Below are 18647 nucleotides of genomic sequence, written 5' to 3'. Positions count from 1 at the left end.
TTTTATGACTACTTCAGTCACCGTGGAGACAGACTGCAAAGTCATGTTTGAAAGTTCTGTTACTACAAAGAGACGAATTGAAATGGAAATAGTGAACTCCAACTGTTATTTTATTGCATGAAGAAATTTCTGCTACCTATTACATATATACAAATATAGCAGTAAAATCAGAAGTGCCTGAAAATATACTTAACTCTTAAAAAGCTCACGGTGCCATGTAATCTCATCTGTTTCAAAGCACTCATATTCTTGTTTTATATGAACTCCCTGACATAAGCTTTACCACAGAGTTATGAAAAGAAGTACACTTTGCACTGTTTATACCTAATTTACACTTATTATCTACAGTGATACATACTTAATATTTTTTATTTTCAGCTTGGCAACCTAAGGCATTCCTTCCAAACTTCTTCCCAGACTCAGAAATCATCATTGCAGTTGTTGATAGCAAGTCAGAAGCATGAACAGGAAGATCTCAACTTCTTCCTAAAATGTTCTGTCTCTACAACACCACATTTGAATTTGACTACCTATAGATCTCATTTCAATGCTAATAGAACATCACAGTACAGATATCTTTAAACTCACTGACTCACACGACATATCAATGCTTAAGTGGCTGCAAATCATCCTTTGTCATCCTAGCCATCCTCATTTTCTCTTTTTACACCCAATTTGAAATATAAATATAATGAAAAAAGGATATTTAAGTAGATCACAACCTAAGGGACTCCTCTTACATTCTCTGATCTGTTCTAACTAGCATCTCCTACGTTCATGCCTCATGCCCCACTCCTGGACAGAAGTACATGATGAAACATACATTTTTCAATCTCTCTTGTTTTACAAACAACACTGCTGGAAGAAAGAGTCTGATGTTCATACATTACTACTAAATTTGCTACAAATCAAAGAAAATACACACTTGTAAAGGCTTTTCTGCTTGGTCTAGAATATTGCACTCACTACTCCTAGCACTAACTTGTTGGTCTTTATTACTGCCTCTACAAAACATGTTCATCCTCTCACTCTCTCTGACATGTTATATGCCTAGGCACAGCTCCAAGACTCTTGTTGAAACATGGATACATTTCATGCTATGTTATTACTGTTCTGTGGTTAATTCTTCTTGGCTGGCATTCAAATCAACTGTTTCAAGAGAAAAAGAAAGCCAATAATATTACAGTATTGGTCCAAATTTCTCTTAATAGCAGGACAGACTGTAACAGTCAAAATAACTTCTCAAGTTTGCCTAATTGCGATTCATTTACACACTACATACTAGCCAAGGAGACATTCTCTAGATTCTTAAAAACTGTTACCAGAGAATGATGAAATCCTTGAAATTTAAACTTTTGAAGCATTCTTTTTAAGGAACTGATTTTTTTTTTTTCTAATTTTTTTTTTTCTAACATTTAACTTTTATGGCTAGTTTAAATGGATGAAAAACTCATCTTGTTAAAATTAAAAGCAATGATCATCATTACTGTTCTCTTTTCATTTAAATGTATATTTTTCTAAAATTCCTTTAGATGTGCCTTTCAAGGCTGATATTCTATATGTGATATCTGACAAACTGAAATATAATTAGCAGCCTATAAAACAACTGTTTAACTTTCTGATTTACTGTGAAATTAATTTATTGGCAGCGGTAGGGGAGAAGATTTTCACAGCTGCATTACAAATACATTATAAAGATTAATTAATCAATATTTTGAAATTAAATAGAAAAAAATTAAAAAAAGAAAAATTGATATTTTGAAATCCACTAGCTATGAGACACTCAGTTTGAAGAATACATCTTTATAATGACAGATGAATAGGTTTTCCCTGAAGATTTTAAAGTTTATCTGATAATTTCTTGTAAACCAACCATACCCCACATTTTGTTTCTGAATTTTCTTTATGATGTTGGTGGTTTAGTAGCATTAGGCTGCATAACACCTTTGACGCTCAGTATTCCACATGTTTTTTAGGCAAGACAAAAGTCTTTAAATCTTATCTGGTATTTAACACCAACAGAATTTTTCATCTAATTTTAAAATCTTCCAGATAGGATTTTTAAAAATTTATTTATTTTTTCTAACACGCTGGTGTTTTCAAAATGTCTCTTTCTCATTGACCGTTTGAAATTTGGAAGTTCTTTGCCTCAAAATGCTTATACTTACTCTCAAACCTTTCCTCCTCCCTTTCTATCTCTTTTCAGTGATGTTTGCGAAACACAAACTTGAGTCTGAATCAAGAGATATGGATTTTCAGTGAAAGCCAGTGATTTGGCTATTAATCTTATGGTAGATTCTAAACATGTGACCATCCAGACTTCTGAGAAGTATTACCTTTCTGAAACTGCAGAAACTATGGTCAACTGGCCAAACTGCTAAGATTTCTTTGCTAGCTTCTAGGTCATTTGAAACAATAATTAATTATTCTAAGAACTATGCAATCTGAAAGGTCAGAGCACCATATGAAGCTCATCTTGATCACTTTTCTTGTCAGTAGATAAACTGTTTAAGGAATTCACCATTCAGCATATATCAGGATAGGAATTTTGTTAAATGCTTTCTGTATGGAACATTGGATTAAGGCAGTTTAGACTCATAAATACTTCTTTCTCTCTGTTCCTTGTTTCACATACAGAATCAAATGTCATTATGATGCAGCTTTGCTGTCTCTGAAATTACTGCTTCAGTAAGGACAATATGAAATGACAAGTTCACACCCCTCAGATGTATTTTTTCAAGGCATTTGTGAAGCTTTCGTGATTTTCCTTGCAAAATAATAATAATAATAATAATAATAATAAATTGGTAAATGCTTTGGACATTTCGAGTTTTATTTTAAGAACTTGAGAATCATGAGTAAGATAGAACATAGGTATTTAGGTAACTGATACAATTTTCAAAGGCAGAAAAATCCCTTTCACTCATTAAAATACAAGGTTCCTTAGCACTAAACATACAGAAGATAATGTTAGTGACTTAAACTATTTGCAGCCAAAGTGCTAAGATCACACATTGACTTTTGATTGGAACAACCAATATAAAAAAGATGAAAAAGTAGCATTACTGTGGAGCATGTTACACCTGCGTAGGAATTACAATACATTCTGTGTTTCCTAATTTCTAGTGTGTAGATGACCTGTGCACACGTTTACTATTAAGTGTCAGGATTTTCAAAGTATTCACTTTAATAGCTACTAGTCTGACAGGGAGATGGGACAAGCCTATACTTGTTCCTAATCTGTATTCCAATTTAATAAATGTCCAGACCTCTCACCTGACATCCAGAAGAGTCAAATAACAAAATATGTAGTTATTTAATTGGTTTGGAACAGGCCTGCCCACCAACCTTAAAATAATCCCAGCCCCAAAAAGTCAGCAATTTCACTATGAGAAACCTCTGATTAAGTCCCTGTAAATAAATCAGATTTCTCAATCTATCTTTTCCAGGGTAATAAGTGAATTGGCTCTTCAAACCAGAGATAACGTAGGAATAAATAATGGACTGCTTCTTGTTCAAAAATGAAACAAAACAAAACCTGATGAGAGAAGTCAGCTTGTCCCAAACTGGAATGGGTAAGATTTCTAAGTGCCTGTGAAAATAGTAAGAAAAGTATTTATTGCCTAGTGCAGCTGAAGGCATTATAATCGTTTGGCCTTTTTGGTCAAAGAGCTTATTTTGCTGAGAGAATAAGCTTTCCCACTCAGATGGTAGAATTAATTTCTTCCTAGTTATTTTACAATTAACTGACATGGAGAGCCTATTTCAAACAGCCTATTATACTTTGCTAGGATTTTTAATCACTGAAATATCAGAAAATATTAAAGAAAAAAGTAATAAAAACATCACAATGCATTACAAACACACAAATTGTATTAAAACTACAAAATCTTATCCACTTACCCAGGCACTGACACATCTGCCACAAGTGGTGATTTTGAAATCTCCATAGAGATCTTTGATGGCACCAGTTGTAAAGAAGCCCTCCACCATCAGCAAAATGCCATATACAAAGAATGCAGCTGCTACACCATATATCACATACTTGAAGATGTCAATCCTGTAGAGGAAGAGCAAAAGTTACTTATCCTCATAACTATTTAAAGCTGACTCTGAAATTTCATGGTGAGATAATTAGATTCAGCATCAAAGTTTCAACTCTGGAGTCAGCTTAAGTGTTGATACACTATACTCAGCTGAAGCTGAGTACAAGAGTGAACTTCTGAATAAAACATCAATATAAAAATATTGGCTCATTTAATTGAAAGAAATACTAAACATTGAATCATGCAGGTAAGAGAGCTCAATTTGTCAGAAAAATTTGAAAATCACATCTAATTCATCTCATTTTTCATCTAGATAAAGTGGCAAAGAAAAAAACAGAAAAAGGTTACATATCCCCTGAGTAACACATTGCACCTAACACTGAGGTTTCACTTCATTAGTGATGATGTATTTTGTTATAATCTTCAATAAATCCACATATGCAAGTAGTTCTCAAGTTGCAATATCAGTCACTGTTATCATCTCCTCACTATTATTTTTCTGCTTATTCCTCAATGATCAAACTGTCTGACACAAAATAGCAAGATCTTCAGAAGAGATCTCTAACTTCAGAAAGATATGCTTCTCAAACAAAAGCATTAAAGACAGATCATCCAGAGATTTTCTACAGTGGAGTTTAAAGACATCATTTTATAAACCCAAAAGTCAAGAAATCAAATGATAGTTTGCAGTGTAACATGCAGACCCCATAAGACTGAAGTGATTAAAAAGATTTAATGGGCTGTGCTGTGGTTGGCCTGCCCAGCACTCTCTGCAAACAAATAGTGCTGGCAAGGAGATACTGTCTCCTAAATGTTCTCATGAGAAAGGTTTCTGAAGAGATGCTCAGAAGGATTTCTCTGCCCTAAGTTTCTTTCCAAGCGTAGACTTCTCATGATCATTACCTTGAATCATCAAGTTTCATTGTCTTATACTTGGACCTCTCTGAAAAACTAACCACAGTGAGCTTTCAATTCATTGATGTAATTTGGCAGGTTGTGTGACTTTTTAGAAGGTTATGTATAGGTTTCAGGTGTTAGTAAGTTCCAGTCAGTTAGTAAGTCCAGGTCAAGATAAAACAGCTCATTAGGGAGTAGGATGAAAAATAAATCAGGGTGCCACGAGGAGCTACAAGATGAATTTTGACACGCACTGAACAGCTATCCACACTGAAAATCTCTCAAGACACCAATATTGATACCTCTATTATTATGAAAAGAAACATTTAATAACATTTCTTTGGGTTCACACTTTTAATTGTCACCCAAAAATGAACTCTCAATTCACAGTTGACAATAACAAGGCTCAACAGCCCATTAACTTATCTTTGAATTTGAATGGTTTTCAAGAAACTCAAAGTCAGATTCAAGTCTACAGCTGATGTTTAAGATGTACCAGTGTGTCAACAGCAGCGCTGATTTTATTTTAAGCTTGCATTATTCTCATAAAAATTCAGCTAAACTTATGACCTAGCTGAGAGGGTGAGGGATGGAATGTGTACTAAATTAATGCAATAAGCTTGCTGCAGCATTTTTTGCAGGGCAATGACAGAAGTGTCCTGGGAATGAAAATGAATATACTTTCTCTCTTACATCCAAAAAACAAAGTCTTCTTTGTTTCTTTCCACATCATCCTTTATTTCACAGCCAATTGAAAAATAATGCAAGTGAAAACTTGTGTGGAAGAGATACATAAACTGTTCACGATGGTAAAATAAATCTAGCACTGTAGACAATGTTAGGTAGTGCAAAGGTGACATTTGTTTTAATAGATATAATTACTGATTATCCTGTAAAAATACCATCTTCCTGATTTTGTAGTAATTCACTCAGTGTAACACTGTTTTAACAGGAAAATGATCTTTTGAACCTATCTTGCTGTTAGAGATGAAAATAAATGTATTGTAGGCAACAGACAACTTTGTGATCATGCTGTTGGATACACTGCCCCTCCTACATTATACACCTTATAAAGGACAATTTCTGCCAGCGGCTGAAGTGTGGGAGTTATGCCAGCAGCAGCTCCTCAGCGTGCTCAGTGCTGTAGAAATTAGAAGCTATCATTGCCCTGAAGGGATTAAGGCTTTTGGAAAGTCCAGAGACTGTTTCAGCCCTTGCAACAGCTCTTTAAACCATCTGTGCTGAGCCTCCCACTGAGCTGCTCATATCAAGTAGGGTACCAACATATCTTTGTTTTTTCCTCAGCCTTATTTGTAACCAAAGGAATAGCTTTCATTACTCTTTTTACAAGGAAAATACGAAGAGATAAACACTAACCAAATATGTAATATATATTCATATAATATATATACTAAATAATATATATTCATATAATATATATACTAACCAAATATATATTCCTCATACGCTCCCATCACACACTCAGAAAATAGAAAAATTTCTGCTGGACAGACTACATGAAATGAAATAGCCAGACTTAATGCAAGGAGATGGATCTTGCATAATGCAGAGAGTAAGAAGTAAAAATAGTGTAACAATGATTTCACTACCTTTTAGGATATCAGAGAAAATTGTATTGCAATATATCTACTAGGCATGCTATAGTTAAACAAGATATATTACAATCATTGCCCTTTAATCACACATCGTTTAGAAGATATTACTGGCATATTCTACAGCATTTATAAATTTCACATAAACTTTGATCTTCCAAAGAAATTATAATAGATAATAAAATATAGGCCTTGTAAAACAGAGATTGACATCCTCTAAAAATAAAATTTAATTCTTCGTGAATGAACTCAGAGAGATCGATTGCCATCTGTGTTTCAGTGAAGTCTCAAATGCTGCAGACAGAGCATCAGAGCAGCCAGGGAAGTAACAGTGAATAGCAGAAGGAGCAATGAACAGGAGCCAATGGGCAAGGGGGACAAGGGCACAGCAGAAGGACAAACAGGGCTCACACTTGTGCAGGCTGGAGTGGGTGGAAAGAGATGCCTAAGCAGCTAAGGAAGCAGAAACAAAATTAAAGAGGTAAAGTCTGTACCTCTGATGGGACTGGAAAGATACACATTAGGTGAATGCTGAGGCTACTCCAAATGAAAGGAACAATAAGAAATCTCAAATAGTTATTCACTAAATGCAGGAGTCCTAAGGATATTACATAACGATACATTCACAGCCATGAAACATTTCTGCTAAAAGACAGCGAGTCAAGATTACAAATTCAAACTGATAGTGCCGTCTTCACAGATTAATGTAGGTTGCTGGATCGAATAAGCTGTTGAATTATGAAAACATAACAATAATGAAAAGCATCCTGAAATTAGAAATTTTCTTTTTTTTTTTAATTTTTACTTTTATTTTTAACAGAATAATCTAAAATGTACTTCATGTATTATCTGTGTCTGGAAGAGGCTGTTGTAGGGTCCAGACTTGATTTACTCATTACACTGTGTTCTGAAATACTAACAAACACAAACATGTCATCTTTTAATTTGTAATTTAAATCAAGTTGATCTTTTACTTACTTGCCTACTGCTGGGACAATAATCATTCCATATTAAGCATACTTTCTAATTCATTAATCTGAATCTGGATTCTATCCAACCATATGAATGTTAAAATAGCTGTAGTGAAAACACTTTCTTTCACTAGCTGAAGCTGCTGATGGAAGCCATCAGTGCTAACATCTTAACAGGCTGTAGCTGAGTATAGAGTAGACAATCCCAGCAGACAAGTCAGAGGTGAGTGAAAATATTCTTATTGAGTGAGATAAAAGTTGTAGATTCCCTGCTGTGCATTTTTGTGGTGTTTTGCAAATACAAGGATAGAAAAAAATCAACAAGCAATAAGATTAATTGCTGGATGATCATGTCTATTTATAGCACAATTTGGGGAAGAGAGTTTTAATAAAACAACTAGTAATATTCTTTGAAACTCCTTCAGACAACTGGACTGGTAACTATTGTATCCTATTTTGAATGTATTTCAATATTCAAAATTAGCTCCTGTTAAATACTGTGTCTTTAAGTAACAATGCTTTAGGCTTGAAGAACTTGTTGCTTCATTGCATTTAATCAGTATTGCTCTGTGATAACAATTGTATTTACTACACACAAACAGATAAACAAAAAAGAACTTTTACCTTTGACCTTTTATCTCTTCCAAAAAGGAATTACAAATTGTAGGAACTCTGAGGCATTTTAACTGTACTAGTCTAATCACAGTAACCTTTCTACCCTCGATGAAGATTGACATTTACCTAGGACATACCAACATACACATTTATACCAAAATTAATTAATATTCTTTTGGAACAATCAGCATATTATCTAGGGATATTTTTATTTAACTCCATTAAAATATGACTGCATTACAGACAATTATTTGCAATTAGTAGCAACAGCAACTACAATAATAAGAACAAACAATTTTTTCTCTGTGACACGTGATTGTCATATTTCCCAGAAACCTTTATATCTAAATGTGTTCATTTCATGCTGAACATATCACAGAGGTTTGGGTTGGTCTGATCCACCATGATACCAGGTATTTATGTGGAAGCAGTTTTTCAGGCTTTATATTTCTACTTCACACTTTTCTTCCTGAATTTATAACATAACTTCTCCAAATGCAGATAACGTATTTGGATACTACAGGTGTTGAATAGCACATAATTGCCATCAGCCCATACCCATATTCTCAGTGTGCAATTAAATTCAGGCAATTATACCTGTACCCGAGAGTAAAAATAACAATACTATAAGTAAAAGATAAATTCACAGATAAATACAACACCATCAAATACAAAGCTAGTTAGATTATCACAGTAAAATTTCTCATTTACAATTATAATTTCTTTATAATTGGCATGGAATGATGAACGTAATCATCTCCATTGGTTAAGATCAGCTTTGCTGTTTTGTTTTTCTCTTCATATTTTGTTTTCTCATCACAAGGAAATAATCAATGCTGAATGCCTTTATGATGATTCTTTCACCCCCTGAGAGACAGGTCCTCACAGGTTGCTAAGAGACTGAGAAAGCTTTCTGCTCTCTCAATCCTATCTCAAGATCTCAGTTTTGCAGTGTGTTTTGTGGTTGTTTTTGTTGTTGTTTGTTTGTTTTAGATAAACAAGGTGCAGAGGACTACTTGTAAGCAAGAAGTTTCGTATGGGGTCTGCAGAAGTCAAGTTCCAGGGAAGTTTTGGAAAGAGGTGCTTAGCCTGTCCTGCACACCAGCTGGGAACAATCTATTGATGCAAGTTCATGATGCCATTCACTTAAATGGTTTGAGGAAAGAGGTTTTGGTGCTACGAAGCACAGGTCGTTAAGAAAGAGGGGAGAGACAAGCTTGGACAGACTTCAGAAGGAAAAGATATAGCCAGCAGGGAAAAAGGAGGATTAACAATTGTATACAGCAGTGAGTAAAAAACTCAATACTTGAGGTAAAAAGAGACTAAAATATTCGCAATGTAGAGAAAAGAAAAATGAGACCAGAAAAAATGTCAGCATAGCTCCATAGGGGATTTTTCAGAGATTAATTTAATACAGAATCTAAACTTACATAACTAAAAGCTTATATTAAACTGTATAATATACAGGTGGGAAACAAACATATCAGAGTACAGAGCGTTCAATTAAAGTTTGTGAGAAAATGATAAATGGGGAAAGAAAGAAAAATCAATGAATGATAAGAACAATGAAGGCTCAAAGGTTGTTTTTTTTTTAAAATTGTAAGAGAAATGAAATGTACTACACATGAAAGCAGCTGACAGAGCTGTATTCTGTCTCTGTATTCCTGAAATAAGTTTTGTAAATAAGCATACAAACATTTGCTCAATACTGAAGTCAGACTGCTGGGATTATATAAAGAAAAGATCACTGCATTATAGGATGCAAGATGCTCTTGTATTCTGCATTTTGTTCTTTTACTCTGAGCAGCAGATAATATCACATATGTTTCCACTGTTTTTAACAGATTCTTTTGTGGTATACAACTACAAAAAATGCAGAATTCTACCTTAAGTCAACCTCCTTTAAAACTGTGATGGTTGCATCCTTCCCAGGAACAGGAAAGTTGAGCTGAGATTCAAGGAGCATTTCTAAAACCAGCAGAGAAATCACAATCTAATGGAATAGTAAAGTATTGCACAAAAACTAGGGTAGATAATTATTTACATAAGACCACTCTGCTGACATTCATGTGTGCTCATGAACTTCTTATTAGCCTACTTTATGAAATGAACACATTTTTACTGGTACCTCCCCAGTCTTTGAACTATTGTTTCCAAACATATTATGAAACAGAACTGCATAAGCTTGCAATTGATAATACTGACAGAGCCTTTCAACTTTTTTTTCTTATAGTATAGAGTGTTTAAATGTTCACATTTGTAGAACATCAGTCTTTTGTACAAGAATGAATACACACAGTACTATTATATACTAGGTAGATGACTAAAACAGAAATATCACATGATCTAATTCAAATATTTATAAATATTGTATTTCATATCAGCTAGCCTTTACTGCAAATCTCATTGTAATACCTTTCACAGAATGCCATTAATATTAATGCAATATTAATAATAAAAAGGCTATTGTCAGTTGTACCAATATTTAACTTTTGATAACTGCAAAATCAACACAAATGAAGAAAAACAAAAGATCAGAATAACACCCATTCATTTACCTTCCTAAATTCTGTTTTCAAACAGTAGGAGTGCATGGTAGGGGGATATAAAAGCTTCTATGAATGCTGTTCTTTTTCTTCAAATCAAAACAGCTGCACACACATATGTCTTTTATTAAATATTACCCTTTTAATGAATCATGAATACACTCCAACTGACAGGAAGATTATCAGTAAGCTTCAAACCTGGATGCTTCAGAATACAAACCAGGGGCTTTAGTATTTTTAAAAGAAGAATTTTTTTAATCTGTAAGATGGATTCTGTGGAGCATCCACAGTGCATACAATACCAAGGATAGTAACAATGGATTTACATATAGTAATTTTATTAGTTTACTACTTGGTATCACAGCTTTAAAGTGAAGTGAATTTGCCATGACCTGAAGTAGCACTAACTGTAGTAGGAAAAGGTTACTGTTCCTACCAGGAAGGTTTCTTCATTTTCTACTCCAAGAGCTTAATTCCCTTGTTTCACAAATATGTGACAGATGGTACTAACTGGCCTTGCACAGTGAAAAGAGAACTGTGAAAATATGCTGTTGGGAAATACACCAAATGTATCTTGTGCTGTTGATTGCCTAAAGACTGTCTTCTAGAATTTGCTCCAATCACCAGAAAAATGTAACAATGGAGTTCAAAAAATGTATGTTTGACAATTGTCCAATTTCTGCTGACTTTGGAATCTTGACTAAGTCAGTGATAAAGTGAACCAAGTACCCATAGCTTTGTAGATATACTGTCCAGTGCAGGTTATTAAGCTATTAGAGTAACAATTGAATACCATATCTACCTGAAGTACATTATTCATTTTCAGTAAAGTCTGCATAACTGTTAAACTGACAAAATATGCAACATAAACCATTGACCTCTTACGGTTAGAATGCTATAAAAGCAGTTTTCAGGATAAATTAAACTACCTTATATATATAATATTATTTTATATATATATAAAATATTTTATATATATGTGTGTTCTTTTTTTTCTGAGAATCTCTTCAAATCACAAGAAATTGAAATTGTCACTCCATATCAATTTGAAGGAATTCACACCTCAAACACAGAGCTTAGAATATCTGTTTTGCCCACAATGCCCTGAAGTAGCTTAAGCCAGGCTGCAAGCCAGGACTTCAGAGACAAAGTTCACTTAATAAAATCCTCATTGATTTTTAGAACATAATGTTTTTAGAACCTATTGTTTTTAGCACATTATAGGCAAAGACCGCTTGTTTGTTTTCCAAATAAGCAATCAAAAGATCATGCATTACTGTAACTCATTGCTCTAAAAGCACTACCTCCTCCCCACTCAATGTCTCTGCAGGATGTCTCAAAGGTCTAAGAAGTATTGACAATGATGTTCCATATTTCAACTTGGAAACAGAAATCACAAATTTGAGGAAATTAATTTCACTGTCTCACATTTAAGGAATTTTAAAACAAGATGCAAAACTCATACTCTTTTTTTTTTTTTTTTTTCCCCTCCAAATTGTGAATATTTACTACTTATTAATATTCCCAAAGCAGTTTTGGCTGAAGCCCCAAGGGCAGATCGCTCAGAGGGGACACTCATTGTAGATCATTAATCAATTCAGGCCTCCCTATGCATCAGAGTGCTGTGTAGGATGTGGGCCACAGGGCTAGTAAGGCTAAACCTCATGGCCAGGGGACATCCCAGTGCCCCAGCCAGGAACAGGGCAGCTAGGCATCCCCAGGCCTTCAACTGTAAGAGATAAGGACTGACTGAATTGAGAAGAGTATGGGAGGTCCCAGAGGAGGCCTTTTGGGGACAGTAATGGATGGCAGTTCCCTCATGGCTCTGATATAAAAATTTTTCTGCTGCTGCTGTGACATGGACATTTCTGAATGGCTTTGTTGGATTTAGGTACTTTGGGTTTTATTTTCAGGAACATAAAGGATGCTTCAGACCTCCTTTGTTTATTCTTTGGAGAGAAGCTACATCCTCTATAGGGGTTTACTCCTTTTAAATTGCAATGAGTAACTATAAAGAATGCCTTGTGAGCTGTGTTATTTGAGCTCAGAACAAATGCAGTTCTAAGTGTGGCTAAGAAAGCCTTTATCTCTCACCACCTGCATAAGTAGTTCTATGAAAAATATGAATTGATTTTTACACTGAATGGCATTCAAAATCCAGCAGGCTAATAAAAATATAGATAGCAATCATAGGTGTGATGAAACAGAACACACTTCATTCCACTGGGACATTACCCGCACACGTTCATCACTGAGGGACAGACTCCAGCTCAGCTTCGGAGTAGCAGAAACTTTAAAGAGCCAAAATATCTTAAATAGTCTAGAAGTAATTTAGCAGAACAACCTGCTGTATCTTTTCATTCTTATTATTTGAAATCAAAAAAATAAACAACTTTGTTAGATGTCCATTTTTAAGAATGTAGAAACTACACTGCTTGTTCTAATTAACACTTTTTTTTCTCTGCTTTTTGTTCTTTCAAAGGAACATAATACCATAGAACTTTTGTATTGCCAACTGTTATTCAATCAATAATTATGACAAAACAATCAGTGTTTCAGCATACAAGATTATTTTAAAAGAGTACCATCCCTTTAAGTATGTGGAAAACTGATAAGCAAACATCTTTGAGAATCACAGTTTCTCCAGTTTAAACAACTTTAAGACATAATTTCATAAATATTTATCACTATTCAATGAACAGAACTTTTGATTCTAATAGGTCTTCCAAGGAAATAATTAGCTTTAGGATGTATTTAAGTAAATGAACAGATGAAAAAAAAAATCTCATTTACAGTTCCTTAGTCATTTCAGTGAATTGTCTACTTTTGAACAATGAGGCTTCCTGACTGATATATTTTCACTTAAGAATTTGACAGAGGGAAGCTGGAAAATTTGCCATGAAGAGAAAGCACTGACTTGTGGCTGTTCCACACTAATGGCTTCCTTAGGGACTAATAAAATAAGTTAGAGCCTAATAAAAAGACTGACCTTTTATTTAGGATAACAATGAACCTTAGCTGCCAAGTTAAGTCAGACCCATTATTCTAAATGACAAGACAAAAAGCTTCAAAGCAGAAGTCACATACTTCCCATGAACCTAATATATTATCATACAAGAACACTTAAATTTCTCAGTCCTAAGGAGAATACATTTGTATGCGGTGAAGCAAGACATATTTACTTGGTAAAATCCTCCCTTCTGACTGCTAATTTCAGAAATAATACTGCTCGTATTTTCAGAGAAGCTCAGGGGTGGATGTTGATGATACAGTACCACACAAGATTTCGGATTCATGAAACACATGAAATGTTGTGAAAATCGTGGCACCAAGTCAGATTGCACAATTTTCTTGTTCAATTTCTTATCTCAAAAAATAGATGTAAAAGCCTAAGAACACAGAAGTCAATAGGACAACTCCCAGTGCTCCTCCAGCCTTTGGGACTTCCTAGGCTGGGTAAGTCTGTTAACTTAATTGAAAAAAACATCACTTGTAGTGCCTTCTGAACTGACACCTACTAGTTTCCTCTGATACCACCTCTTTCTCCATAGCAGAAGAGAGAAACAGCTTATCCTTACATACACTGTGAATCATAGCATCATTGAAGTTGGAAAAAGACCTCTAAGGTGGTCTAGTACAACTCAATCCATGTCCACTAAACCACATTCCTAAGTGCCACACCTACCCCTTTCTTGAAAGTCTCCAGGGACTGTGACTTCACCACTTGCTGGGAAGTTTGTTCCAATACCTCATTGCTCCTTCCAAGAAATTTTTCTTCTTCTCCAACCTGAACATTCCCTGTGGCAACTTGAGGCCATTACCTCTCATCCTGTCTCTGTTACCTGGGAAAAGAAGCTGATCTCCACCTTTTTACAACTGCCTTTCAGGGAATTTGTAGAGAGCAATAAGTTCTTTCCCAAGCCTCTTCTTCTCCAGACAGAACAATGCCAATTCCTTCAGCTGCTACTCATAAGACCTGTGCTCCAGATCCTTCACAGCTTCGCTGCCCCTCTTTGGACACGCTAGAGAGGTTCAATGTCCATCTTGCAGTGAGGGGCCCAAAACTAAACACAGCACTCTTATACTGCTATTTCTAATTCAAGCCAGGATATCATTAGTCTACTTGGCCACCTAGGCACATGGCTGGCTCATGTTCAGCTGATTGCAGACTGATATCTCCAGATCCTTTTCCACCATGCAGCCACTCTGTCCTAAACCTGTAGCAATGTATGGTGCTATCACTCAATGCAATGGATGATCAAATCACTTCTTCAAAAAACATTTAAGAAAGAAAAGGCTTAAAGAATTGTGGATAAGATTCTTCAGCTTCAGTTAGGAGTATGAGCCAGACAGGATTTTGGAATTCAAATAACCAAGATAAAAATATTTTAAAGAGGCAACAAGATTATAAAGTTTATTTATAATTTACTTCATTATTAAATATAGTTAATTTACTAAACTGAAGGAGACTCCTGACAAAAGTAGTATTGCAAACTTCATAGAGACTTTCCGGGAACAAGTTTTTCAGGAGTAGCAAAGCATGACCCCTTCAAAACACATGAATTCTAAGAAAACAAGGGGAAACATTTAACACTTCAAGAACTGAAGTTCTGTAGAACACTCCAGTTACTTCCTTACTGCATTTATTCACAGAAGTAATCTGCTACATAATACACACTCCTTTTGCATCTATTTGAACTGCAAAGAGGGAAAATTTTACACATTTCGGTGAAGACATTTTCACAAATGAAAACAAACGTATTGAAAAGGTCTATTAGTATATGAAGTAATTTTGGTCCTAAGTGATATTAAAAAGCATTATAAATTGTTTGTAATCAATAAAAATATCAGCTCTATCAAAATTTTATCCACTAAGCTTATCCAAATTTCCTATGATTTTTATACTGTAACACATTTTCTTGACTCAAATACATATCCCTCCGTGGAATTTTTCAGCAGTTTTAAAAGGAAACAATTAAAAGAAGGTACTAACTTACATAGTAAAGACATCAATAACATCTCCTGCAGCTCTTGTCATCTCGAAGTAGGTCTGCAGAATGTTGACAGTTCCTGAAAGTGCTTCATGTCCACAACCACAGAACAGTGCAACACCAGCATATAGCAGGATGGTAGCAATCAAAGATGCATAGGGAATACCTCCCAGGCATTTGATGCAACACTCAAAGCACCCTACAAAAAAAGGAAATTTTTTTGTTAATATATTATATCAAGGAGAAGAAAAAAGGTTTTGTTTTGTTTTTTTTTTTTATCTTGAGAAATGCATAAATTGAAGGTGGCAGGCCAAAGATAGATTAGATCAGATATAAAAATCCATCAGTTCAGAAAATCTGTGAGAGGGCACAGGTTAATTCAACTTTTGAGTTTCCTTAGTTGTTATTTGGCCTATTAAATGTAGACATGGAACGTTCAACATTGTGTTATTCCTTGTGCAGTTTCATATTTTGATTAAGAGCAGATTACAGAGTCAATTCCAGGTTACACCAATATTCACAACTCCTGTTTCTCATTGGATTTCTGAGAAGAATCCTCAATAATGGGAAAGCCACAGGGAGCATCCAATTCAGTTCCCTCCATCACCATACACTTTTTTCACCTGCAGAGAGTGACAACAGAATTTTTCCACCCCATAGCACCATTTTGAGCATGCAAGCAACTTTTCACGTCACTAAAATAGCTAATAATAATAGAGGAAGATACCACACTAAAAAGGCACAGATTAAGACACCACTAATAAAAAGGTACAGAATAATTGTAGAAGCTGAATTATTTCCCAACTTATTTTACCCTGTGCAATGTTTCTAGAGTGAGAGCAATTGCCCTTTGATTACACCAGGCCAATCTTTCCTCCATTCATCAAGTTCTAAGCTCAGCTTGGACCAAAGGTTCTCAAGTTTTTGGCAGTTCCTTGCCCTGCTTGACAAGTAGTTTCACAAATGCAGCAATCTCTCATCCTGTCCAATCTCAGCAATCCCATAACAACTTTCACATTCTGTAAAGCCCTGCCTGTTAATTTTTGGAAGAACAGAAAAGGCAGGAACCTATAGTAGGGAGAGGGCAGACAGAACTGTAGGTATTAAGGAATCTGATCTGTAATGGGAGAAAATCCTGAAGAAAGGCACTGACTCAATAGCTAGAAACTTTATTTTCTCCTAATAATTGCTAGCTTGTGCCACAAAAGATTTAGATGAAAAACAGGGTGAGGCTTACAGATTTTACATGGATGTGTCAGCGATTGCCAATTAAAAATCATATATATGATGTTCAGCAGGTGTCAGTGTATTTTAAGATGCTCCCAAAACCTCAGGCTATGCTAAATCATAGGAATGCCAGAGTTACAGTGAAACAGCAGCAACAAAAGTGCAAAAAGACATTTTTTTAATAAAATATGTCTACCTCACTCAAAGTACATGTAGCCTCTACACGTAATTTGTATTTTGTTGTGCAGACTCTTGTTTCTTTCTGTCCAGATAATCAGAATAGTCATTTCTTCTGTCTGTTCAAACATTCATTTTCTGCTCTTAATAAACACATGCCAATCTGTTTATCATATATATATTTAGCAGCTGTTTATACACATCAAAATCTCTGATCAGTTGTCCTGGTTTCAGCAGAGACAGTGTTGATTTTCCTTCACAGTGTCTGGTACAATGCTTTGATTTGGCTGTAAGAGAAAAACGTTAATAACACAACGATGTTTTAGTTGCTGTTGAGCGGTGTTGCACAGAGCCGAGAACATTTCTGTTTTCTGAGCTTCTTTTATTGCCTTGCCAGTGAGGGAGCTGGGGAGGCTCACTGAGATTGCAGGGAACAGAACCGGGACAGTTGATCCAAATGGGTCAAAAGGATATTCCATTTCATATGAAATTATGCAAAAACAAACAAACAAACCCCACCAAACCAAACGTCAAGGGGAATTGGCCAAGGGGACAGCCACTGCTCAAGAAGTGGCTGGGGATCATTTGTTAAGTGGAGAGCAACTGCTCTGTGCATCACTAGTTCTGTGTATATGCATACATGACTATATATGTGTGTGTACATATATTTTTTCATTGCATTTATCTCTCTTCATTTTTTTGTCCTAGCAAATTGTGTTTAGCTGCTTGCCAGGTTAAACAACAATTTAGTCCAGTTTCAAACATACACATATTTTAGTTAAATAGAAACCTCTATTGATATTTTGTAAATACAGATTACCTGAAAAGCAGTGTTTGAACTACTGGATAATTTCTATAAGAAAAATAAAATAAAAATATACTAAACATACACAAGACATAATCAGACTTCATAAATTAATGTAATTCCCAAATACATATGATGATTTCATTACAACAGAAGCAAAGATTGTTTGAGACTTGTACTTCACAAATTATATTAGCAAATCATCCATCTCCAGTTGCCATAACACATTTGCATGATTGTAACACTGCCCTCCCTTGCAATATTTTGGCTGAAGGATATATCCTTCTCTCTACTCATGACACCCTACTGTGCTGACAGGAGGTAGATTTCCTTTTCAGCAGCTACACAGGGCTTTCAACATCAAGAAATCACTTTTTGTCTGTTCAGTGATTGTAAAAGTCCAGAGTTTTATATCTAGGAAATCTGGGGGGTTTTCATTAGTGGCAGGTTTTAAGAGACTAGGAAAACAAATGCTTGTGGAGTAACTAGTTCTGCAAGCAGACAAATTACTCAATCTTTTAAAATTCTCTCATTCCCATTTTCTAAGACTACCCCTTATCCATACCTATAGCTACTTCCTCAGAGCTTAAAATCCAACACAAATACTGTTTGTGGATCCTGCACTGGCTAATCTGCTCTCTAATAGGCATAGAAAATAAGAAATACGTATTCAAAATATAAATATATATATTTTTTGCAAGGAAGACAGGGAAATAGATATATGTTTGATTGCAGAGATTAATGAAAAATGCCCATTGC

General features: G+C 35.0%; 1 protein-coding gene across 3 annotated transcripts in view; it reads right to left on the bottom strand.

Annotated features, from left to right (window-relative positions):
• Positions 1-18647, bottom strand: part of GPM6A (glycoprotein M6A) — a 93943-nt gene that overhangs the window by 12489 nt on the left and 62807 nt on the right. For all 3 annotated transcript variants that reach the window (XM_052682492.1, XM_052682494.1, XM_052682493.1), the window contains exons 2-3: positions 15686-15878; positions 3904-4060 (exon numbers count right to left, since the gene is read on the bottom strand). In XM_052682492.1, the coding sequence (XP_052538452.1) occupies positions 3904-4060; positions 15686-15878 (350 nt within the window). The remainder of the gene's footprint in view (positions 1-3903; positions 4061-15685; positions 15879-18647) is intronic.

Source organism: Tympanuchus pallidicinctus, unplaced genomic scaffold (genome assembly GCF_026119805.1).
Source record: "Tympanuchus pallidicinctus isolate F22 unplaced genomic scaffold, pur_lepc_1.0 scaffold2, whole genome shotgun sequence".
Classification (NCBI taxonomy): Eukaryota; Metazoa; Chordata; class Aves; order Galliformes; family Phasianidae; genus Tympanuchus; species Tympanuchus pallidicinctus.
This window is presented reverse-complemented; position numbering and strand designations above follow the sequence as displayed.